Here is a 25,855-nt window from a genome sequence, read left to right as displayed (position 1 = left end):
AAGCCCTGGCTGGGATGATTTAGTTGGGGATTGGTCCTGCTTTGAGCAGGGGGTTGGACTAGATGACCTCCTGAGGTCCCTTCCAACCCTGATATTCTATGAGTCTATGATTCAGCTGCGCTGCTGTAAGATCTCTTGTGTAGCTGCTCTATGCCGACGGGAGAGCTCTCCCGTCGACATAATTAAAACACCCCCAATGAGCGGCCGTAGCTATGTCAGCGGGAGAAGCTCTCCCGCCAACATAGCCCTGTGCACATTACCACTTATGCTGGCAAAATTTATGTCGCTCAGGGGTGTGTTTATTTTCACATCCCTGAGCCACGTAGGTTTTGCTGACATAAGTGGCAGTGTAGACATGGCCTCAGTTTCTCTCTCTCTCCCCTGCCCTTCTAGTGTCTCCCTGGCAAGGCTTACATATAGCACTTTGGGATCGTTCAGGACATAAGCAGTTACACACGTGTAAGATGTTTTCTTTTCCTAAATACGAACAGTGACGTGATCATTATTTGGATGAGCTTTTCAGTTATGCATGGTGGGGGTGAGGAAAGACCCCTACAATGGCCTATTGCTGACGGATTATTCTCAAACGTGCACCAGCAGTCTAGGCGTTAAACCTGGCAAGATGCGGTGCACCCTCAACTCCGGTTCCAGGAAATGGCAAATGCAAGCACTCAGCACCTGTCAGGATTGAGTCCAGATGCCTTCCCCAAAGCCAGAACTGGGAGAGATTCTCCACTGAATAACAATTACTATCATGATTATTTTGTTATACAGACAAAATGATAATTTGAGCTGCAAAGTGCTATGCATGACAACGGGACTCTATAAATTAAACAGCAACACTGCTTTGCATTCATATAAACACCTTCACCCAGTGATCTCAGAGCTGTTAAAAAACATTAATTAAGCCTCACAACAGTGCTGGGAAGTTAGTGCTCTTGCCTTTTATCTGATACAAGCAAAACAGCTCAGCTGTGTGTCAAAGGCCCTATATTTCTAACAGGTAACAGAGAATCCCCTTTAGTTCAAGTACTGTGCTTTTGGGACAGGAAGAACAGAGTTCTCTCTGGCCTTAGTATCCAACTGAAAGTGAATTTAAAGAACCCTAGTTATCACTCTAAAAAAAAAAAAAAAAAACAGCCACTAAACTGTGGAAAGAAAAACTCCCATTTACTACCTCTGTCTCTCCAGAGATCAGTACTTGAGACACTCCGAGCGTACCAGTCAGCGCAGTATAAATTCACTCAAGCCATTAAGCCCAAACTCCTACCGCATCTGAAAGCGGGACTGTACTGTGGAAAGCCGCGGCAGTTCGTTTTAAGCAGTAATGCCATAACGATTACATGCTTGTGTTTCCTGGCTCAGGCTCTTGACCAATAGCCCTGATCCACTAGCAAGTGATGGGTCATTCCCTCATTAGTAGGAATATATTTCATTAGTCCCTTCTGCGCTCTCTCGGACTCCCCTGCTTTCTCTCCATACCCAAGTGTGCATCTGGATAATGTCACTTGTGTGCAGGATAAATCAGCTGAACAAATCCTATTATATTTTGGAACACTGACAGCGACATGGTAATGACATTGAAACAGGGAAAATACTGTGTTGCTCCTACTGATCTCATGTCACCCACATGGTCTAGCTGCCATGCCAACTTCACTATTGTACTAAGATGACAGAGGTCTCGGTTTCTCTCACCAGAGCCACCATTTTTGGGATGTACGCAGACACATCCATATTATAGATGGTCTGTCTAGTCTCTCCCATCTTTAAAGCGTTATTAACACACCTACCTCCACAGTATCTGTACCGCTGTGGGAGACAGGTCACTGACTCGCTAACAGTACCTAGATTTAAACAGTGGGGGGCTGGTGAAACGAGAAAGAAACTGGGTGATGCGGATGGCACTGTTATATCAATTGCACACACACAGCAGGAGCTGGGCCTAGAACCCTGGTTTTTCAGCTCCAGACAGCACAGGTGTCTAACACTGGAACCAAAGGAAAACTTCTGGTGATGGTGGTATTAGATCCCTTTATGCTCGCTGGGTGGCTAGCCAGGGAGTCTGATGTCACTCACACACAAGCCAGTATGTTATATAGCATGTGGCTGGTGAAGGGTCATCCAGACTTGCTACATCTCATAGGCTGACATATCGAGAGTCTCGATCTTTAGCAAAACCTGCCAGGCCGTGCTCTTTATTCTTGGCATGTGTCTAAGTAAGGGAGAGGTAGCCAGTGGGAAGGGAGGCTGACCATGTGGCTCATGCACTAGACTAAGACACTCCATAGCTCTGGGTTCAACTCCCAGCTGGATCACAAGCTTCCTCTGTGACATGGGGCAAGTTACTTAGCCTCTCTGCGCCTCAGTTCCCCATCTGTAAAATGGGACCAATGATTCTGATTTGTCTATTTACAGTGTAAACTCTTCAGGATAGATACCGTCTCTTACCATGTGGACCAAGTACAGTGAGGCCTCTGGGTAGTAATAATGATGAGCAAGTTGCTGTGCTGCTTTGGGGAGATTTGCTTTGCACCCAGCACAGGACTTTGTAGAATCTCATAGGACGCACCAGGAGCATTGAAACAAAGTAAATGTTTTTTTAAGGACATTGCCAGTTTAGTGCACTAGCTGGTTCTTTAAATATTAGAGTCCGAATCCGGCCCTGACTTACACCCTACATAACTCCACTGAAGTCAGGGAAGTGAGAGGGGGCGTAAGTCAGTGCATGACAAGGCCCAGAGGGCAAAGCTAAATTCAAAACGTACCCTTGACCCCCTTCCTCAACAGAAGGGATATTGTGCGGCTCCGGGCCCGGGGCCAGTGGTGCTTTAAATAGCATCAGGCTTGTGGGAGAGCCTGAGTTCCTTTGCTTCTGGTTCTTGTAGGACTCTTGGATTCTGCTGCTTTTTTTAAAAAACGGTTACGTAACTGTCCCCTTGGGCTGGCGAACTTGCAAGGCAACGCGAGGTCAGGCCTGGTAAGTAGCTGTTCACCTGGCATGTAAACAAGTGCAAGGCAATCATATGGAGCCCACAGAAAACCTTAGGCTAAGCCACGTGCAATGGAGCCGCTGGGGCCCTGGCAGCCGAAGCGGCTAAAATCAGCTCCGGAACAACAAATCTAATCGGTTGCGAGACATACGGCAAAGAGCAACCTGCAGCGGCTGAGACAAACTCAGCAAAGCTCTTCTCCACGCAGGCAGCCAGGGCGGGGCTGCTGCTTAGCGCACCTGCAAGAGATCCTGCCCCTGGGGCGGCGAGCACATCGCACCAAATGCAGCGCGAAGGCGGCCTGCAGAGGAGGGGGCGACGTGGGGGAGGGAGCTAAGAGACTCTGCCTGAAACATCCCAGACACAACAGCACTAGTCAGCCGCCTCGGGCCCCATTCCACCGTCAATGGACGTTCTGTGTGAGCAGGGTCAACAAGCAAGCAAGAAGCCAAGAGAGAACGGCACAGAGCGCAGGGTTATGGCAGCCAGTCATTTAAAGGGACAGAAATCTTATATATTTTTAAAGTCAATATCTTTTAAAAGGGGGTTGGTCTGCAGCTTTATTTTATTTTTTTTTTCTTTAAAAGAAATTTTTGCGGGGACGGGAGAGGAGAGGACGGGAAGGAATTTACTTCCTAGGGATATTTGTTTTGCAATGTTACAGGCAGCCAAACTGAACTAGTGGAGGATTATTATTGGCGTTACCATAGCATGTACACTCTGTAACAAACATAGCATGTACACTCTGTCTACTTTCTGCTGTGGATCATACTTGATGCCTCTAATAAACAACATGTCTGGGACATTAGGTCCTGATTCAACAATGCACTTAAGCACGTGCTTTGATTTGAGTAGGTGCGTACGTGCTTTGCTGCAACATGGCCTTATAAAGGCACTTTTCAGCCATGAATCTCAAAGCACTTTACAGGGCAGCTATCAAGTAAAAACTATGCAAATGAGAGGTCATGTTAGTATGGGCGTGTCCATTCAAATACCAAACTTCAGCCTTTGAGCATGCCCAGTGTGAACTGGATGAATAATGTGTGAATAATAATGCACAAGGCATTATTTCTGGGCCTGTTACCTTTCAACTTGCTGTCCTGGCTGAGCAGGAATCAGCTAACCTGAGTGCCTTATATGTTTAAACAAAGTGTTCTTTCCTCTCATCTGAGAGACCAGACTCCTGAGTGCTTCTTAAACATTACAAAGGCTTTGCCCAAGGTCACAGAGGTCAGCTAGGACAAACCCAGTTCTCATATACTCAGCTCCACTGGGCCCCAGCTGTCCAGTCTAGAATACTCCATGTGTTCGGTACACTGTACATACAGCAGCTAATTAACCTGCATGGCTGCTTCAGTGGAGGGGTTAAGAATTGCTGGCCACATTTTACAGAGGAGAAGCTAAGGCACAGAGGTAAAGTTCCTTGCCCGAGGTCACACAGCAAGTCAGTGGCAGAGCTGGACGCTGAACTCAGCAGCTCTAGTCATCCAGCCCTGTCCTCGTTCTACCAGAGCGCAGAGATAATAAATGTAGCCCTTACATAGCATGTTTCACCTAGAGACGCAATCCGCTTTACAAAGCAGGTAAAGGTCAGATGGGGGAGCCGTAGCACAGAGACGGGAAAGAACTTGTCCCAGGTCCCTCAGCAAGATGAAGGGCAGAGTCAGGAAGAGTGTCCAGGACACCAGAGTGACAGTCCAGCGCCCTATCCATTGGGCCACACTGCCTCTGTGTGATTGACAGCTCTATCTGCTCCCAGAGTCAATATCAACTGAGAACCACCCTGTCTCGTTTCCTAGGCTGAAGAGGTGCTCTCCACTACCCACAACGTCTACTGGGACTGATTATATGAGCATAGAGCCTGAAATAATAAGACTAGTTGCCTCCTCTAACCATCTGGAGATAGTCTGGAGAAGAGAAGACTGGGTGGGGGGACATGATAAACAGTTTTCAAGTACATAAAAGGAGGAGGGAGAAAAATTGTTTTCTTTAATCTCTGTAGATGGGACAAGAAGCAATGGGCTTAAATTGCAGCAAGGGTGGTTTAGGTTGGACATCAGGAAAAAACTTCCTAACTGTCGGGTGGTTAAGCACTAAAATAAATTGCTTAGGGAAGTTGTAGAATCTCCATCATTGGAGATTTTTAAGAGCAAGTGAAACAAACACCTGTCAGGGATGGTCTAGATAATACTTAGTCCTGCCATGAATGGAGGGGACTGGACTAGAAGACCTCTCGAGGTCCCTTCCAATCCTACACGTCAATGATTTTTATCTACAGTGAACTTTGCCTGCACAAGGCATTATTTCTGGGCCTGTTACCTTTCAACCTGCTGTACTGGGTAAATCTTTGAGTCCTTGTCTTGACAGTATCTTTAGAGGAGGAAATGAGGAGGGAGCTATAAATGAACCACTCTTTGGCAAATTTTTAAACATCTAAATGTTATTAAACCCCCCATTACACTCTTTGCCATTTCTGATAGCAAATCTCCCCGGTCTGAGGGTGGAAACAGAAACTTTCAACTTTGGAATCAGCTTCCCCTTATGTTTGCTTTGCTGAGGGTTTATAGATTCATAGATTCCAAGGCCAAAATGGCCCATTGTGATCATCTCGTCTGACCTCCTGTATAACACAGGCCATAGAACTGCCCCAAAACAATTCCTAGAGAAGATCTTGTAGAAAAACATCCAATCTTGATTTTAAAATGGTAAGTGATGGAGAATCCACCACGATCTTTGGTAAATTGTGCCAGTGGTTAACTAAACTCAGTTAAAAATTCATGCCATATTTCCAGTCTGAATGTGTCTAGTTTCAACATCCAGCTATTGGATCATGTTATACCTCTCTATGCTATATTGAAGAGCCCATTATTAAATATTTGTTACCCAGGTTGATATAGACTAATAACATCACCCTTTAACTGTCTCTTTGTGAAGCTAAATACAGTGAGCTCCTTGAGTCTATCACTATAAGGCAGGTTTTCTAACCCTTTAATCATTCTCGGGGCTCTTCTTTGAACCCTCTCCAATTTATCAACATCCTTCTTGAATTGTTGACACCAGAAATGGACACAGTGTTCCAGCAGTGGTCACACCAGTGCCAAATATAAAGGTAAAATAACCTCTCTACTCCTGCTCAAGAGTCCCCTGTTGGTAATCTATGTGGATTTAGGAAAACTGAAAAAGGTAAGAACTATAAGTAATGGAATGAAGCGGAAGGAAAATGTAAAAGGAGGATGGGAAGAATACTTCCCAACAGTGGGATCGTGGAAGAGTCCCTAAGGCTATAGCTTCGTAACTATCTCCCTGGTCACAGCCTCAGCAGACACTGAACCCAAGACCTTTGGATCTAACACACATAATAAGCCTCTACAGGTTGAGCTAAAAGAGCAGCTTTATTAGTTCAGAAGCACTAATGGACTCCACTAGAGAGAGACAAAGAGCCCCAGCATGCTAGTGCAGGTTACATCTGCACTGGGGGATTTACCGAAAATATTCCCACTGGTGAGCGCAGTTACATGAATTAGTCCCACGGAAGCTGAGAGGCTATTGCTATCAGGAACTACTCAGAATGAGAAAGTGCTCAACTCATACCGACATGAGTGCAAGGATCATACGTGCAAAAATGCAGAGGCCAGAACACCTTACTGAACTTATCCTAAACTGATCCAGTTGTCGTCCTTGCGTGATCCTTGCATACACTGATAGTATGGGAATACCACACAACCCCATGCATCGGAGGTCCCACCTCCTTAATTCGAAAGCAACTGTCCATCTATTTTTCAAAGAGAAATGGATATTTTCCTATGCACTGAATAAAAGTTTTAGCAGTACAATAATCCACCACCACTCCCCTACTGTTCCTGGAGACTGAAAAGACGAAAGCTAAGGCGAGAGGCCACACAAGGCTTTGCTTTTGGTGCTACTTTTCTCTTAGCCTCTGGACATGCTGGCACTTCCTACCACACCTCCACCCATCTCTATGGAGGATTCTATTTTGCAGACAGAACGCTCCGGGTGGGGATTCCTGGGAACAATTGACTAGTAAGTGGCAGTGTTGTCCAGTAGCCAGTGCACAGGACAGATTCAGGAGACCAGAGTTCTATTCTGAGCTGCGCATTGACCTACCCCATGATCTTGAGCAAATCATGTTTCTCTCTGTTTCAATTTCTCCATCTGTAAAATGGGGATAATGATACTTTCCTTCCCCGGTAAAGCACATTGAAATCTTTAGATGAAAAATATGGTGTAAGAACTTGATATTATTATTGCTAGGACAGGTGTTTGTTCTCCCAACAAAAGCAGAAATCCAAATTGATAACCCATTGTAGGGGAGGGGGGAGATGAATAGTAACACACTAACATTCACAGCCACTTGCTCATCACAGTTGCATGGTACGTGGATCTTCAGGACAACAGCAAGCATAGAACTCAATTGCTCCTATATTAAGAACATAAGAACGGCCATACTAGGTCAGACCAAAAGTCCATCTACCCAGTGTCCTGTCTTCCGACAATGGCCAACGCCAGGTACTTCAGAGGGAATGAACAGAACAGGTAATCATCAAGTGATCCATCCCCTGTCGCCCATTCCCAGCTTCTGGCAAACAGAGGCTAGGGACACCATCCCTGCCCATCCTGGCTAATAGCCATTGATGGACCTATCCTCCATGAACTTATCTAGTTCTTTTTTGAACCCTGTTATAGTCTTGGCCTTCACAACATCCTCTGGCAAAGAGTTCCACAGGTTGACTGTGCATTGGGTGAGGAAGTACTTCCTTTTGTTTGTTTTAAACCTACTGCCTATTCATTTCATTTGGTGACCCCTAGTTCTTGTGTTATGAGTACAAGTACAGACCCCCTACTGCTTGAGCTATAAGAGCCTCTGCCTGTAGCTGCTAGCCATAGAGGGTCTATGACACACCATTAAGCAGTCTTGGTTCTCGCCCACAGGATAGTGGTGCACCCATCAGTCACCACGTTATAACATTTTGCACTTGCACAGCATGTTCCGGCCTTGTCGTCATCAATGCAGCGAGGGTAAGTGACTCGCTCAAGCTCACATAAAAAGGTTAGTGGGAGAGTTGGGAATATACCCAGGAGTCCTGACTACCGTTCCCCTGCTGAAACTACTTGGCAACTCTGCCTCCCTGTGACTCACACTTTGATCCCTCAGAATAAGAGGCTATCCGAGCACTTCTTTAGCTGTCCTCCCAGCCAAGCCGCTCATCAGGGAATAACTTCGAAGCCCCCCCAGGTATGCCCCCCAAAGCCCCACTATCCTACGGTGGTGGGAAATTATTGTACAACCAACCCTTTGAGAGCTCCTGTGCTCAGAAAGGTTTTTGTCCAGAGCTGCCACAAGAAACAAGAAGAGATTGAATACAGTAATTTAGACAGTCAAACTCCATTTCCTGCCAAAAGACAAACGAAAATACACACAAAAGGCAGCAGTCAGGTGGTGGCTGGGGGCTGGCGCTTGATTATCTTGGACAGATATTTCACTAGAGTATCCTGGCGGCAGCGGCTAAGGTGACACCTTTTCATTTAAGGCACTCGGCTTTGTTATGCTGCAGTTCATCAAGCAGGCGCTTGTGAAAAATAAGAATCCAATCAGACAGATGAAAAGACCTGGCTGCCAGGAGAAGCGGCTGAGCTTACTCCAGAATAGCGAGGGTCAACCGAGGAAACCTTACATATCACTACCCCGGACACCGTGGCTGGGTTTCAATCCCCACCCAACACCCAGTCAGGTCATCTGCTCCCTTCCCCTGGGGTCTCCAAAGCAAGTGCTATGACACCAGTGCTATCTACTGGGAGATACCTGCTACAATCCCATCCAGCTCTGGTGTTTCAGGGTAGCAGACCACCTGTCTGTTCCCAGCAGCAATGGGCCGTAGAAGGCTCCACTGGGCCCTGAAGCTGTACCACAGGATGGAGAGTGGACTCCAACTAGCACACTGCTCTGGGAAGTATCCTCTCTTTGGGGAGGCTGCCCTAGGAAGTGTTGGAGGAGGCTCACTAGAGGACTTCCCCCCCAAAACATTGATCCTTGAGAGCAATAATGTTGATGGGCTTCAGCCAGTGGGAGAGAAGGAAAGACAAATAAATGGGCAGGTGAGAGGGATCCTGAAGGGCATCCCCTAAAATAAGTTAAGGATTTTTAATATAGATAAAAGCAACACCACAGAGTAGCTCAAGGTGCCTGCATTTCCCAGGTGGGCGAAGGCACCTGGCTTTTAAGTCTTGTGAAGGATAGTCCAGTGGTTAGGGCGTAAGTCTGGGACTCAGGATTCCTGGGTTGAATTCTCTCCTCTACCACAGGCTTCCTATGTGACCGTGGGCAAGTCACTTAGTCTCTCTGTGCCTCAGTGCCCATCTGTACAACGGGGATAAATAGCACTGGGGACTTGGCAGGATAAATGCTTTTAAAGATTGGAGGCACTCAATACGACAGCGATGGGGGTCCTATAAGTACCTGAGATAGAGAGATAAACAATGCACCTGAAACCTGTGGAAATCCATTATGCCCAAACCATGGGCTGGAGGCCATGCCCCCCCCCCCCACACACACACTTTTAAAAGTGGAATGGCTATGACCGCCTTCCCCTTTTTACCAGCTGTAAGGGCAAGCAATGGGGGGGATGGGGCAGAGAGGAGTGAGTGGGAGGGGGGGATCTGGGGGGGGAGAAGAGGCAGCGTGGGAGGGGGCCTCGGGGGAAGAGGCAATGCAAGGGCAGGGGGAAGCAGTGTGAAGGTGGGATCTTGGGGAGAAGGGGCTCTGCAGGGAGGGGGGCATGGTTTGGGCTCCTGTGGACCCCCCACATTTTTAGGGTGCTTCCGCTGCTCCTGGCCCAAAACACTCACCCTGTGTCCGTTACTATGTTGGGTTATCCGAACATGAGCAATTATAGTCACAGACTTGCATGCCTCTTATAGTTTCTATCAGAGAAGAAGAGATTCTTCTTCACTTCCTGTCCTAAACTCCTTAGTAGTAGAGCTGGTCTCTCTCTCTCTCCCCAGTCCCCATAGGTATAACACTACATTTCATGAAACTTTTTGAAAGTTCAAAGTTGTTTCCCTGTCACACGGTTTAAAAAGCAAACCTACTTGGTGTTTTTGGTTTTTTTTTAAATGCATTTCCCCCCCAAAAAACATTGTTATCGAAACAGCCACTGAAATGGTACGAGCTCCAACCTCCTACCAACCTTCACTATACATGGAAAACGTCAATAATCATTTCAATAAACATTTGGGTTTAAAAAGTGCCAAAAAATTGTGACGAATGAAACATTTCAAAAAAGCGATGAGGTCGGGGAGGGTAATATCTTTTATTGGACCAATTTATGTTGGTGAAAAGGGACAAGCTTTGGGGTACCCAGAGCTCTTCGCCAGCTCTGGGAAAGGGACTCAGCACAAGGGTGTAACAGATCAGGAGTTAACACATTTCCCAAGAGACTGTTCAAGGTGAAGTGGGCAGTTAACGCGCCTACAGTCATAGGGCAAAGGAGGGTCAGCGGAGTGGGTTACAGATAGTAATCGGTGATGTGATTGCTGAGCATTGTGGGATCAAATGTATTATTCAAACGTAAGCTATTCTTATCTCATATGTAAACAGTGCTGACGGAACAGGGGGATGCTGCAACATTACCTGGAGCCATTCATCACCCAAGTGAATAATGCCTGTTTGAAAAGCCACTGAGTAGTCATAAAAAATGACCAATTTCCCCTGATTTATGCTGCAGATTAGTAACTACTGCCTTCTGCCCTTAAAAGGGAAGGAACGTGCACGATCTTTCATTCATCCATTTATTTACTGTTCTTCATTCTTCCCTTTCTGAAAACTTTACTTGGTGAGTAAGTTTGTACTGCCAAAAAAATCCCTGCTCTTGGTTAGTTTACTCCCCTTTACACACACACACACACGCTTAGATTTTGTAAGCAATGGCACCTGGGACTTTGCCTCCAATTCACTCTGCGAGCCAGGCCAGCCCAAGCCTTAGGGCCATTAGCTGGAGAGACTCAGACCCAGCCTCTTGTGCCCAAGCGATGAGCGTGAAGCTTGGTGTGCTCAGGCCAGCTGAGTCACCAACTCAACAGCTCATTTCGCTTGATGCCAGCGGTCACAGCTGCCGCTCCGGCTCAGCAGCAAGGCGCTCTGACTGGCTTGGGCAGCCAAGTGCAGCACGCTCCTCCCCGTCTCCTCTGTAATTATTTGTGTGCGTGCTGCAGTCCGTTACTGCCGCGTGCCGGGATGGCTCACTGATCAGACTCTATGAACTTGGTCGTGGCCGTGAACAACCATTGCACGGGGAAGGAAACGGAAGCAGCCACAAAGCCGGGGGGGACTCGGATTTTCTGTTAACTGCTTGCTGCCCTATTCAAAAAACATGGGGCCTAGAGTAGCTGTACCCTGCGCTCCAGCTCACGGCAATGTGTCTACAGCGTGGGGGGCTATTGCTGTAGGGTTTAGGAATGAACTCTGTTTACTACAGGAGAGCAAAAAAATCAAGACCTATGCTTGACCACATCTCTTAAAAGCCCAACCAGCTCCGCCTAATCTCTGTCAGTCTCACTGTAGCATTCCCAGAGCTTCTCACCACCCACCGCGTCGGCCAGCCGAGGCCTTTGGCCAGGCTGGGGACTTCAGTTTCTGATGGCGAGGCAGCCGTGTAGCTCGCCACCCTTCAATTCTCATTGTGCTGACAGGCAAAGCCACTCTGTGTATACATTTTACAACTGCAACCACGCAGCCATGCTGGCGGATGGCTGACAAGGGCTGTAACTGGGGCAAATCACCAATGGAGAGAAGGCCCTAGAGAGACGTCTATCCCAGACATCTCTGCAGCCACCTCCACTTATTGAAAGGCTACACTTTCCAGGCTTGGGGGCTGGGTTCTGCCAGCTGTATTGAAGTTGAGGAGTTAGTACCTTTCCCTGGGGCAGCCCACTGAAAGCAACAGGGCTGCTTCCAGAGCAAAGTGCTTCTCAACTTAAGAGTTCAGAATCTAATAATACTCTGAATAATGCCTTTCATTCGGGGCTCTCGAAGCACTTTCTCCACTGTACAGATGTAGAGACTGAGGCCCAGTAATGCTTTGGCAGCTTTCCCTGCCTGGGTCCCAGAGCAAAGCTGGGAAAGGAACAGAGTCCCAGTCCCCTGCTCCAACCACTAGGCCATGCTCTCCCTCCAACTCTTTGCTCACATTCTCCTATGCAATTTAATAGTTGTTTTTGTCGATGACTCATTATAGGGACCACAGGGATCTAACTGTCCCTTTTATGGCTTATCAACGCCACTGCCATGATGGGGTTAGTGAGGTTCAGTGTTTTGTTTTAGAGCTCCAAACTCCCAGCACAACTGACTCGCTGCAGGAGTATGTCTACAGGCAGCACATACCCCTGTGTGGGGAGGTTTAGCGGCCCAACCAAGTAACCCCAGCAGAAATTACTCAGCTTCAACCTAAAGGCAGCTCTTTGAAACTGCCACGCTCCAGAAAAATCAAACCCAGATGTACCTCTGGGCTTGATCCTTCTCCCACTGGAGTCAACGGGAGGGTTGCTTTTGGCTCCAATGGGCAGAAGGAATCCGATTCAAAGAGAGGGCCTGATTCTCATTTACACCAAGGCCTCTTTCTACCAGGAGTAGAGCTGGGATTTTTGCCCACTTTCCGGCCCCTTTACGCTGCCAGTGGCCTAAGCATACAGGGAAATCACCCGCAGAAACTAAGTCAGACTAAATTTCTCTGCCATTGAACCAAATGGGGACTCCCCGGCAGAAAGCGGAGTGGGCACCGTGTGAATCAAAGAAGAGGCATTCCAAGTCTGCCATTTGAGCGGGGGACATCCCACAGGGCTTAGTTTGCAATGAAAGAGGCGCCGGAGCTCAAGCACTTATTTTACATTCATAACCGGATACAGCAAGCCCAGAGGTGCCGGGGCTATGAACTGCCTGCCACGCCTAGAGGTACCAGGCTCAGCAATGCAAGCCCAGGCACAAATGAAGTGCTCACGTTCCGACTCTGCCATTCGACTGGAGGGCAGTGGAAACACACCGTGTTTTCCATTCTCCCTTTGCTCAGACTTGAACTTATAAAATAAATAAATTTATAAATTAATGGAGATATCCCATCTCCTAGAACTGGAAGGGACCTTGAAAGGTCATCAAGTCCAGCCCCCTGCCTTCACTAGCAGGACCAAGTACTGATTTTGCCCCAGATCCCTAAGTGGCCCCCTCAAGGATTGAACTCACAACCCTGGGTTTATCAGGCCAATGCTCAAACCACTGAGCTATCCCTCCCCCCTCCGCTGGAGCTAACTTGCCGGAGCTAATCAAGCCGGGAAAACCAAAGCACAGCGCTCGGACTATTACACGCAGCCCCGGTGCAGTTCACGCTGTGCTGCTGATTTCGGTACAGCATATCAAAGGCTGCAACACACCGCCTGGGCTGAGGCAGATCCCAACAAGAGTAGCCTACACAATCAGTCAACACAAGGATGCCTGGGCTTATTTGCCGAATAAACCCAAGCACCTCACCCCCACCCCGAATCTTCCCCTTGAATCTTGTAGTATTTAGTTCTGATCTTCAAGCTATTCCCTGATCACTTTTTGGTGCACAGACATTGCAGAACTGGCTCTGCATGGGGAATTGGGGACTTCAGTGGGTTAATGGCCCATGTTCCAGACCCCTAAAAAAAAAAAAAAAAAAACCAAGCAATTTCTTAGCAAATCTCACTGTGCAAATTAGTTTAGACTCTGCCTCAAATTAAGATTTTTGGGGTAAAATTCCACCCATAGGCAGAGGTGCCACCTTAAGGGGTCAGGGTTTCAGTGGTGCATAGGGATTTGTGCTAGTCTTCTGGACGGAGGTGGAATTTCATCCCTAATTAATTATTTTGTGGAATAATAACTAAGTAAATAGGCTGATGCCCTCAGAATCTCTCAAAGCACCTTACACTAATTCTTTAACAATCACAACCCTCCCGTGAGGTAAGAAAGCATTATACTCCCCAATATACAGATGGGGAAACTGAGGCACAAAGAGGTCACATGGTAAGTTGGTAGCAGAGCCTGGCATGGAACCCAGCAGCTCCAGCTCCTAGTTCTCTGGTCTACTCAGTAGGCCACACTGTCCTGGTACAAAACAGCCACATGAAGTAGCTCAGGTGGTGGAGCTCAGCATGGCTGGTTAAACACGTGACTTACCGCGCTGCTACAGGGAATGTCCTTGACTTTGAGCCAGGCCAGATCTAAGGTCCCCTCTCCCCTGTAGCAGGACTGAAGCCTTTCTTTGATGCGGTCGTTGATCTTTTTCAGGATGAAGATGCACAGAGCAGACTCATCCAAGGACTTCATTTTCCTCTTCTGCCCCTTGGAGAAGACTGTGAAGAGGATATCGTCGTCAGGGCTGGCACCCAAGGACCTGGCCAAGATGGCACCTGCCTTGGATAAATAGGCTGCTTGGAGGAGCCGGTACTCCACCCCGTTCTTCTCGCAGCCAATGGGCACCTCGACATAGGAGTTGAAGGCTGTGTCCTCCTTGCAGAGCCGGACCAGCTTGGAGGTGTAGACCTGCTCCTTGGTGGTGGAGCCAGGTGGGGAAATCATCTCGGGCTGCAGGGTCAGAAAGTAGACGAAGTTGCCGCTGCTGAAGCCGTAGATGTAGTAGATGTCGAAGTCGGGGATGATGGTGAACGTGTCTGAGGGGATCTTGATCATAGAGGCCACGAACTCGTCGTGAAAGACGTAAGCGAACATCCCGTCTGCCTCGGAGTTCTTGGTGAGCTTCCTGCTGGAGATGGTGGGGAAATACTCCGGCTTGCCGTCCACGGCTGTGGCAATGAACAGCTTGTCATCCATGTTGCTGTAAGAAACGATGACTCCAAAAACAGAGCCACTCTCGTTTACCCCAGAGAGGTAATGCTCCTTCTTATGGAAGGGCTCTCCCAGCTTGAAGAGGTCGTCCAGCCTCAACAGCTTGCAGATCCCCTGGTAAAGGCTCCCACAGGCGATCAACCGGTTCTCCTTGTAGTCTATCAGGAGCATCTTGTTGATATTGTTAGTGAGAGTCAAGGGTTCATTGCAAGTCTGGACTATCCTGGGAGGATAGCACTTTGGGTTATCCTCATCTGGACCAGTCTGGTGGGTCACCAGAACTTTTAGGTCATTGGAGAGTTTGTAGATCCTGTTGACGGCCCCCAAGTAAATGTGCCCAGTTTTTTCATCAACCACCAAGTGGTTAAAAGTCCCCTCTGCCTGCTCTCCGGAGAAAGTGGCAAAGGGCCTCTTTGGATGAGGTGGCTGTTGCCTAGCAAGGGATGACATCATGGTAGATAGGAGCAGGTGGGAAATCAGGCAAGTCCATTTCCACATGGCCGCCGACATGGTTAGAAAGTTTTGTATTCCCAAGGGAGTGAGGATGCGGAGCGGCAAGTGTTTTCAAAGTCCCTTCGCGGATTTTGTCCTACAAGCAAAGGGAAAGGAAAACAAAAGCATATTACTATGGAGTATTTCCCGCCCCTCCAGCCTTCAAAACCATGCCATCCTCAGAGCATATTTAATTGCTAATCCCCCCTTTCTCATCTCTGCTCTCGCCGTATAAAACCAGCACAAAGGAACCCTCCTGGAAAGAAAAGACTGGCAGAAATCTCGTGCCAGATTAATAACCACACACACACACACACACACACACACACACACACACACACACACACACACACACACACACACACCATAACACAATAGAAAATGCACTGGAAGCAAGCATAATGTAAAGGGTTAATGGCCACAGATATGGACTAGTATTTACATTACGAAGCCCTGGCTTTGACAGGGGTCCCATTGTGCTAGGCACTATACAGGCATATAGTTCCTGCCCCTGCGTTTACAATCCAAACAGACAAGACAGAATGAATTATGATCCCCTTTTTACAGATGGGAAACTTGAGTAGAAGAGAGATTCAGTGACTTACCCAAGGAATGGGTGGCAGAGATAGGAATTAAACCCAGATCTTCTGTAGCCAAGTTCAGTGCCTTAACCACCCTCTCTCTCTGATAGAGTCTCACCTCTTACCTAGAAGTAACTAATAGAGTCAGTGTCCCTCCCTCCCTCTTCTCCTGGTGCTGTTCCACTTTGTATAAATTAAATATTCATAGGCCCAGAGAGGAGAGAGCCAGAAAGACACACGGACTCTATAGCCTGGTTTTTGGCCCTGACCTAGGACGTGGGACACCTAGGTTTAGGTTCTTGCTCCAAATCAGATAGGGCAGGAACTTTTTTTCTGCATCAGAGTGAAACCAAGATTTTGAAACCTTGAAATCTTTCATGAAACAAAACCGTTTCTGTTCAGCCCCAGTGGGAACCCAAACCTTTCCATTTCACCCCTTTGAGCTGCAGTTTTTAGTGCAGCTAAAGATGATACATATACTGGCACTCCGTGTCCTTCTAGCCTGTCTACACTATGCACGTAAAGGGGTTTCCCAACACCATTGTCCCGCATCACTGCAAACGCTGAATGGTGCTTTAACTGCGTAGGTTTAAAGAGACAGCTGTAAGTTGGCCTAGGTTTTAAACACACAGCTAAGTTCCCCTCTTTACCCGGAGACAGAACCCTGCATTAGCCAGGTTTGAAGACAGCTCCATTGTTACTGGGTTCCCTGGCATAGCTGCATTTGTATGGTAGCCAGGACCTGTGAAACTGCACCTCCTCCTTTTCATAGCTGCTTATTTAACAAAAGCCAGTTCAGGTCCTTTGAGTCCTGCAGAGCTCATACAGCTACCGGAGACGGAGCTAGATTTCATTCTGGCTCACGCATCATATGTGGAACTTCCAACTAAGTGCTGAGTGCAAAAGCCTTATTAGAGGCAACCATTAGAGCAGGCTCCAAATCCAAGACAGTCACAAACCACACACCCCTGAATGTTAGGCTGTTCAAAGCCTGGGTCAGACTGTCACAAAGTGCCCCTTCTCTCTTCAAAAGGAGCTTTGCTTCTGCTCCTTATAAACCCATCTCAAAGGGCTAGGCTCTGCCACCCCTACTCATGCGGAGTTGTTCCACTGATATAAATGGTGTTAATTATGAAACAAGGGTGGTGAGATCTGGTGCCAAGGATTGCAAGTGGCAAGGTGAACACAGCAGGATTTTCGGATCCCAGAGAGTTGAAGGTGCGGCTAAGGCAATTAGAACCACTGGGCTAGATCCACACCTAGTCTGAATCCACTAATATCAATGGAGCTACAAAGAGCGGGGGGGATAGCTCATTGGTTTGAGCATTGGCTTGCTAAACCCAGGGTTGTGAGTTCAATCCTTGAGAGGGCCATTTAGGGATCTGGGACAAAAATCTGTCTGGGGATTGGTCCTGCTTTGAGCAGGGGGTTGGACTAGATGACCTCCTGAGGTCCCTTCCAACCCTGATATTCTACAATTTACATCAGCTGAGGGTCTGGCCTATCTTCTTGTGACTTGGAAGCTGATCAGATCTGACCAGGAAGCCACATGGCAGGAATAAATCTGCCATCACACAGTCACTTTTCAGAGTATTTACACAATTCGGGTCTACGCACAAATCTCACAAAGGACAGTTGCATTTCTCTACCCCCCCACCCCAGCTTTAATTTCCCAGCTGCTGCATTTGACACATGCTGGGCAGAGGTCATGCTGAGTTTACTTGAGGCATGTTTACTTTGTCCTGCTTTGGCCTTCTGGTCCAACAAATATTTTGAAAATCAAGTTTACGCAACAAAGTTCAAGAGACTCCCTCTCTCTCTCTCTCTCTCTCTCTCTCTCTCTCTCATCAGTGAGAAACTGTTCTCTCTGCACCCGGCCAGTCACACAGGGCTGTAAGCAGGGCTTTTAATAATCTTTATTATGATGGATAGAGTGGCGATGGGATGAGTTGTCCCTGTGCAGCGATTCCTCTTCAGCTCCTGTCTCAAGGGTGGACTCTTTCAAAGGAGAAAGCTGGACCCAGTGTTCTGAAATGTCACACGGTGCCCCTGAAAACTAGTTCTTGTCACTTGTGAATTACGATCTGTGTTTCTAATGGCTGCCTAGACACTGGGGTGATTGGAGCACTAGAAATACATAAGGAGAAAAGAGTCTTTTAAGAGAAGTTTTTATTACTTTTCCCCCCCTCTCTCAGCCCTGCAAAGTCAGCACCGCTACAGGATAAGGAAACAGGTTCTATGGTGGCTCATGGGTCAAGCATCACACTGTTAACCACAGCCCCAATTCTGCAGTGAGGTCTACCTATACAGAGCTCATTCTTGGGTCAGGGAGCTATGGTCCAAACGCAAAGGAAAATTCATCCCATGGTAGCAGCTAGGCAAGCCGACTGAAAACAACTTGGCTACACGGGGTTACGGAGAACACACGCCAGCCTGTAGAATCTTGGGGGCATAAGCCAGAAAGAACCCAGCTTGACGTTCAGGTGCCACAAATACTTGTTACAGAGTATAAAGCACTTCAAAATAGCAAGCCCCATGGGGGAAAGTCTTCACATACAGAGAGAAGTCTGACAAGTGTCTGCCCTGCCAATCACTGAACAAGACACAGCCCCTGGCCGGAGATGTTCATTATCTAAACAGATCGGGCGGGGCGGAAATACACTGGCAGACTGGCCTGGGGGAGGTTCTGCCTTAGAGGTTTGGTTGGTTTCTTTGTTGCAGTGTGAGGGGCAGGCAAGGCTTAGCGATTTGAGAGATTCATAAAAGAAAGGAGTGTTGACATGGGTGAACACCTGATGTCCTGAGACAGGGGGAGTGCTAGGCACAGGGACACCATAGCTGAAAGCACTCAGGAGATATAGGTTCTATTCCCGACTCTGCCACTGAGCTGCTGTGTGACCTTGGGAACATCCCTTCACCTCTCTGTTTCTCCTCCCACCTTTTGTCTTGTCCCCTTAGACTGTTAGTTCTTCAGGACATAGACTGTCTGTTACCATGTGTATATACAGCATCAGGCACAATGGGGACCCGATCTCTGACTGTAGCACCCAGAGGCTCCAACATTGTTTGGGTTTATTAAAAAAAAAAAAAAAAAAAAGTCTGTTTGTCACAGCATAGGGCAGAGACATGGATGCCTGTAATTAGTTATTTACTGAGCAGAGAGTGGGCAGCGTTCCTGCTACATCTTAGAGGAGGCACCAGAGAGAAAGAGAGTGTTGTGCATCTCAAAATGCTTATCACCCACATCGAGGGATGGTGAAATTACAGCCACTGGGAAGACTGAAACAATACAATGCAGTAAGAATACCCAGCTTGTCGCTCCACACGGCCTGAAAGAGACTGATTAGAAAACAAATAAACATGGAAACAAAAGATAAGAAGGGAGCAGAAAATGAGATCTGGCATTCAGGCTTTGATCTATTCCAGTGGTTCTCAAACTGTGGGACCCCAAAGTGGGTCTCGACCCCATTTTAGACCCCTGATCTATTTGCTTACCAGGGAAAACAAAAAACCCAGAGCCCAAGTCAGCCTCGTGCAGAGATCTACAGTGCAGCCTGCACTTAAGGATTTGACTACGCGTGAAGGTGTGGCCTGTGGAGACTTCATGTCCCAGCATGCAATGCCCTATCTTGATCCAAGTTGACCATCAAGATAGATGAGTGCATGCTGGGACCTGTAGTCTACATTGAAAAAAATATGCAAATTACAGGCACTGTATCTCAAGTCACTGGGTGCTCCTCAGCTGAGACACAGATGCAGTATCGAGTGATCACATCTGCGCTGCCTGGGTATCCACACAGCACTGAGCAATACCCCCAAAGCTCTGTCCCAGCATGCACTAGGCTCAATGGAAAATCTGAGAGGAGTCCTCTATGCTTCTTCACCCCCTCGGGATTTTGGAGCAAGTGGGGTAGGGGGCAGATTGCCTCTTCCATGGAAAACTCTCCATGGTGCCCCTTGCAGAGCCTCTTGGGCAACATCCCCTCAGAGGCTGCAGCCAATCCAGTGCAGGGACAGCCAGGGCCGACGAGAGGGGTGGGGATGCCGGTACAAATTACCGGGGCCCGGCAGTCCGGAAGGGGGCCTGGGGCCCAGCTTCCCCCCCCCCCCCCCCAGTCGCCCTGTTTAGCCGGTCCACCCTTGCTGTGGGGCCCGAACCCGCTCTCGGCAGCCCTGGGGACATGCTGCTCTGCTGGCCTGACCTACCTCTGCGTGCCCCACCCACACCAGAGCAAAGGGGACACTGTGAGACCAGCAGCACTAACAGCTCACAGTATTTCCTGGATGACACCACGAGACAGAGCAGCCAGCCTCTCTGCCACACCCCCTAGGCCCATATGGTCCTGATCCTGCAGAACCTCCGGGAGCTTCATGGGGTGCCAGAGAAGGGAGGAGAGGAAGATATCGCTCTCCCTTTCTGCACCCTAAAGGGGAGCTGCGCCAGAGCAGAGGTTACATTGTGCATCAAAATGGCGCCTGGGAACCTAGGAATTGCCAGACTGGACCAGACCCAAGGTCCAACTAGTGCAGTGTCTTATCGCCATCAAAGACCAGGACCCGCTGCTTCGGAGGAAGGTGGATGAACCCCACAGTAGCAGAAGCAGGACAATCTGCCCCCCGCATTCAGTCTCATCCTGGTTAGAGGATACCATTAGGCCCTTCCTCATTCCAAAGACAGGACAGCATGCAGCCCTCTGGGAAGAGGTCAGCGCATCCCATGGTGATGGCAAAGTTTAGGTGCGGTGGGGCTACATGCAACTCACGTGATATTCGAACTACAACACAAGGATCGCATGGCACGTTAAGCTCATCCTCAAAACGCAGCAAGTTTCAATGGGAAAAATGAAACAAGCTCCTTTTTGTCCAAGGTAGGAGAAGGGTGGATTCGAAAGCAGTTAGTACACAGCGGGGGGGCAAGGGGTTGGCATGTGAATCTGGAGCAGTGCACAGGGTGGGGTGAGTGCCAAGCCAAAGCAGGGGGAGAATTCGGGTTTGGATTCGGATTCAGCAGCACCAAGGTCACACAAAAGGCTGAACTCGCTTCACAAGCTGCGGCAGGGGCTCCGATCTAAAGCAGTCTGTGCTGGAGCCCGACCCTGATTTCCCCGACCGCTATTGTAAACCCTGCCATGAATCTCTGCCCCACCACAACTGGATCATCCCCCTGGAGTAAACACAGGAGATTAAACATTCCTCCTTTTGTGACACGCACCCACTTCTGGTATGAACAGGTGGAAAACGGATGAGATCAACGGATCGTGATTATAGTCCCATCCAACCGCAGAGATTGTGAAAGCTCAGCTGTGAGATTTGGACCCCTTGGGGCTGGTCCTCTGCCAGAACAATCACTGATGATATTCCAGCTGCACTGGGCCAAGACAGACCCCTTTGGGTTCAGGATCAGCTAGGTGCCAAAATCAAAGGACAGGTTTGAATCTAGGATATGAATGAGACACCATCCCCCAACCATAAGAGTTAGGGGGTTTCTCATCCAGCAACTCCAGCCCCCCAACTGGTGTCTGATTAGAGAGAGTCAGGTCTCCGGCTGTGACACAGAGTGATCCGGCGAGTTCTCTTCAAGCCTGTGCCCAGTTCTGCTAGGAGATGCCTGCCGTATGGGTTTAGCAGTTAATGAAGCCCAGCACTAATCTGGCAGTGCATTCCACTGTTTACTTTTGCTCCACTCATGAACAGCTATTCATTTCCCGGGACACGGGAGGCCGGACACGTATGCTGACTAGGCAGGCTCCCAGCAACAGAGTCGCTGTGAAGCAATTCAGCACCAAGTACAGCTACACAATCCCTTTAATCTCAGCTAAACATTTTCCTGGCTTCTTTTAATAAACCCTGATTACCATGGACAGAGGCTTTTCTTTGGAAACTTGCATAGAGCGAGAACTCATACAAGGACATTGTCAACAACTCCCCAACAAAGACCGGCTTCTAACTTCAGCTAAATCCTTCCTCCCTGAACTTGCAGTCTGTTTGTTGCCTGATGGAAATTGAAGGCAGTTCTCTCTTTGAGGGGATCCCACTTTACAGCATCTTTTCTCTTGAGCCTGTGGCAAAAAACACATCCCAGCAAAACCTGCAGCTTGTCCTAAATAGAGAGCTTAGCTTCTGCAGTAGGTTACTCCCGAAGCATTTAAAGCACCAGCTATGCACCATGATGTTCATGGATCTCAAAGGCTATTCTGTTTGGGTTCTTGGATGGTGCCCATCACCTCAGTATCTGAGCCCTCTCCGGAGAAGGAAAGAAGCACACTCAATGACGACCTCTGAAGGGGGAAAGTTGTACGCAGACTTTATTTGTATTTTTCCATTTATGAATGATGCGCTCTGGGTTTCTGTCAGCGAAGGCAGGTCAAAGCAGTGCACTTCATGCTTGGAAGGGAAAGCTGTCAGGTTTGGAGTGGTCCTGCGACCCTCAGGGAATGTGCTCCCCAAAGACTACAGCAAAAAAATACAATCCCTATGGTGTCCTAGCAGTACGAATGGAAACTATGTGACCAGAGAAGGATGGTCTAGTGCAGCAGTTCTCAACGCGTGGGCCATGTTAGCACACAGCTGTGTGCTAAAGGCCGCAGGGCCCGTGTGGCTGGAGTCTGGGGCTGCCCTGCCATGGCGGGGTCTGGGGCCGCCTGGGCTGCCCTTCCCTTCTCTGGCCTGCACGGCAGGGGCCAGGGCACCGGGGCTGTGCTGCCTTGCCACACAGCGGGGTCCAGGGCTGCCCTGCTGCCCAGCCCTGCAGTGGGGTCTGCTCCTGGCCCCACTCTGTGGAGGGGGTCTCTGGGCAAGGGCAGGTGCTGGGCATAGGGGTCTGAGAGGAGGCTTGGGGGGCCACAGGGGTTCTCAACCTGCAGCCCAAGTAACACATTGTGGGCTGCATGTGTGGCCCACAATGATAAATAGGTTGAGAACCATTGGTCTAGTGATTCAGGCACTAACCCACAACTGGAAGACCTAGGTTCAATTCCTTGCTCTGCTACATACTTCCTCTATGACCTTGGGCAAGTCACTCTGACTGTACCTCACTTCCCTAGCTCGCAGGGGTGTTGTGAGAATAAATGCATTGAAGACTGTCAGAAGCTCAGATATCACACTAATGTGGGCCCCATAGGTACCTAAGATAGAATAGCCTTGCACCACCAAAGTAGGTTGTTAGCTCAACTCCTGCCTGGGTTGGTGGTGACTAAACCGTTGACTTGCTTGGTGGCTTGTTCTCAGTACCTTTTGGAAGGTACCTTTTTGGAAACAAGATCAGTTGCAGAGATGAGTGGCAGCATGGTGGTTAAAGGACAGAACGGCAAGCTGGATTCTACTCCAGGCTCTGCCACCGACTCACTATGAGCCATTGGGCAAGTCACCTCCCATCTCTGGATCTCCCTTCCATGAAATGGCGAGATAGTTGTCTGCAGTGAGGATCTCTAAGAACCGTGTAGCCACTAACCAGTGACGCCTCACAACAGCCTTATGAGGTACTGCACATAAGAACATAAGAATGGCCATACAATGTCAGACCAAAGGTCCTTCCCGCCCAATATCCTGTCTGCCAACAGTGGCCAATGCCAGGTGCTCCAGAGGAAGTGAACCTAACAGGCAATGATCAAGTGATCTCTCTCCTGCCATCCATCTCCACCCTCTGACAAACAGAGGCTAGGGACACCATTCCTTACCCATCCTGGCTAATAGTCATTAATGGACTTAACCGCCATGAATTTATCTAGTTCTCTTTTAAACCCTGTTATAGTCCTAGCCTTCACAACCTCCTCAGGCAAGGAGAGTCAACCTGTGGAACTCTTAGAGATCCGCACTGGGAAGGTAGGGAGGAGAGAGATTAATAGGTGTATTATGGTCATGCCTAGGGTCCCAGATAAAGATGGGGGCCCTGTACAAAGTAACAGATCATCACAATCCCTGCCCCAAAGAAATGACAGTCTAAGGGCCTGCCTATATGAACAGTTAGTCTGCAGCAAGCTGACATGCAAATCTCTCTTGCACTATCCCTGCTGTGCACCTAACTGTCCTTGTTGACCCTGCTGCCACGCACTAAAAATTCTCTAAAGGACTTTGATCTACACCACTTTGAAACAGGAGTAGCTCAAAGCGTGCTAGGGAATATTTAGTGCATGGCAGCAGGGCCCACACAGACAGTTAGTACACAACAGGCTTTCACAGGATTTCCGTCCCAGCCAAAGCAGTTCAGATAAGCAGCCAAACCGAGCACCTTAGCCTTTTGGAGCACTGAACAGCACTTCCTAGACACCACTGCTCTCCCAGCAATGGCAAGGAAGCAGAACGTGAGGATCCGACTCAGAAAACCTACCGCCTCTCCATGACTCAGCAAGCAGCTCTTTTCATGCTGGCTCGGGCTGGTAGACAAGGTTGCCGTTGCAGTCTAGTGCCGGTGGGCGGATGTTTTCCCCCTTTGTAATTTTAGTAAGATCAGGAAGTCACAAGTCTCTAGCAGACGTCTATACTCTAATCGGCGAGTGAGCCAAACCCCATAACACACAAACCAGATTTCAGCTGCCTGCCTGAAATCCTGACAGAGAGAAACCAAGTAAGTAAGTAAGTAAGTCCATAACCACAGAGACTTTGTGGTCATCAGCTATTCCACTCCATGCAGCCACAAGGGGAACTCAAATCATACACTCAATGAAACAAGTCCCTACTGCCTGAGCTATGGGAGAAACCCCACGAGCTGTGGTAGCCTTGGGCCTTACATCTAGAGTGGGGAAAACTGCATGCAAAAAAATCAGGGGAGCCTTCCTTGTCTTCCAGGTCTGGGGTTTCACTGCAGATTCAGAAAGCAGAGAAGGCGAGGCCAGAGAATTCTGGCCCAGCGCAGAACTGAATATGCATTTGGGGACCTCCCAGTCTAATCCCATTTTGTTCACGAAACCACCTCCCCACTCAGCACCACTGACCGCCTCTGCTCAGGGGATGCCTGCTCCCTGATTACCCCAGACATTTAATGGAGCTAGTGACGGAGATGCATTGGCAGAGGCAAAAGATTGCAGGATAGGAGCAGCACTGGGGAACATTGATAAAGCTGAGTTTAGGGCCAAGGACTGGTATAATCAGAGGCACTAGCAGAGCAAGGAAGAGGGGGATTAACTCAGCACTGGAATAGCAGGCAGGGTGGAAGGTCACCCTCAGCACAACCAGCCAATCCATTTTTACCACTGTAGAGTATAAAGAGGCTCCAACTGAAATCAGGATCCCATTAGGGCACAGACTGTTTCTCATTATATATATCCATCCATACAGTTCTTAACACCAAGAACTTACTGTGTTAAATAGACAAAAACAGACAACAGGTGGGAGAAAGGATGCATTATTATCCCCATTTTACTGATCGGAACCGAGGCAGAGAGACTAAGTGACTAGACCAAGGTAACACAGGGAAGTCTGTGGCAGAGGTGAGAAACTGAACCCACATCTCCTGAGTCCTAGTCCAGTGCATTAACTATCAGACCAAAGCCCGACTTAGTCTAGAGAGGGTTTCCAATTATCTCTGAAGCATCAGTTATGGGGCATGGTGATCTGACAGGACCAATGGCCTGATCTGATACCGCAGATTCACTGGCCCCATGTTTCTATATGAGGCAAAAGAGTCGTGGAGGAAAGAGTGCTGTGTTATAAAGAAGGGGTAGTTGAACCATCCCAAGTCTTCACACAGAACTTGAACTCAGCATACAAAGATTGCCATTAAAAAGTCAAAATTCTCCTCTTCTAAATGTAGATAAGGTGACCAGATGTCCCGTTTTTATAGGGACAGTCCTGTTTTTTGGGACTTTTTCCTTATATAGGCACCTATTACCCCCACCCCGTCCCGTTTTTTCCACAGTTGCTATTTAGTCACCCTAAATGTAGGGAAATGCCAAGGACATCTCAGATAACACTTGGTGGTAACC

At 48.4% G+C, this 25,855-nt stretch overlaps 1 protein-coding gene across 8 annotated transcripts in view; it reads right to left on the bottom strand.

Moving 5' to 3' along the window:
- PLXNA4 (plexin A4) overlaps nucleotides 1-15,372 on the bottom strand; it is a 612,559-nt gene extending 597,187 nt beyond the window's left edge. For all 8 annotated transcript variants that reach the window (XM_065423502.1, XM_065423501.1, XM_065423503.1 and 5 more), the window contains exon 1: nucleotides 14,194-15,372. In XM_065423502.1, the coding sequence (XP_065279574.1) occupies nucleotides 14,194-15,372 (1,179 nt within the window). The remainder of the gene's footprint in view (nucleotides 1-14,193) is intronic.
- Between the last annotated feature and the right edge of the window lie 10,483 nt (nucleotides 15,373-25,855).

Source organism: Emys orbicularis, chromosome 1, assembly GCF_028017835.1.
Source record: "Emys orbicularis isolate rEmyOrb1 chromosome 1, rEmyOrb1.hap1, whole genome shotgun sequence".
Classification (NCBI taxonomy): domain Eukaryota; kingdom Metazoa; phylum Chordata; order Testudines; family Emydidae; genus Emys; species Emys orbicularis.
The sequence above is the reverse complement of the archived record's forward strand: the minus strand, read 5'-3'. Positions and strand labels throughout refer to the sequence as shown.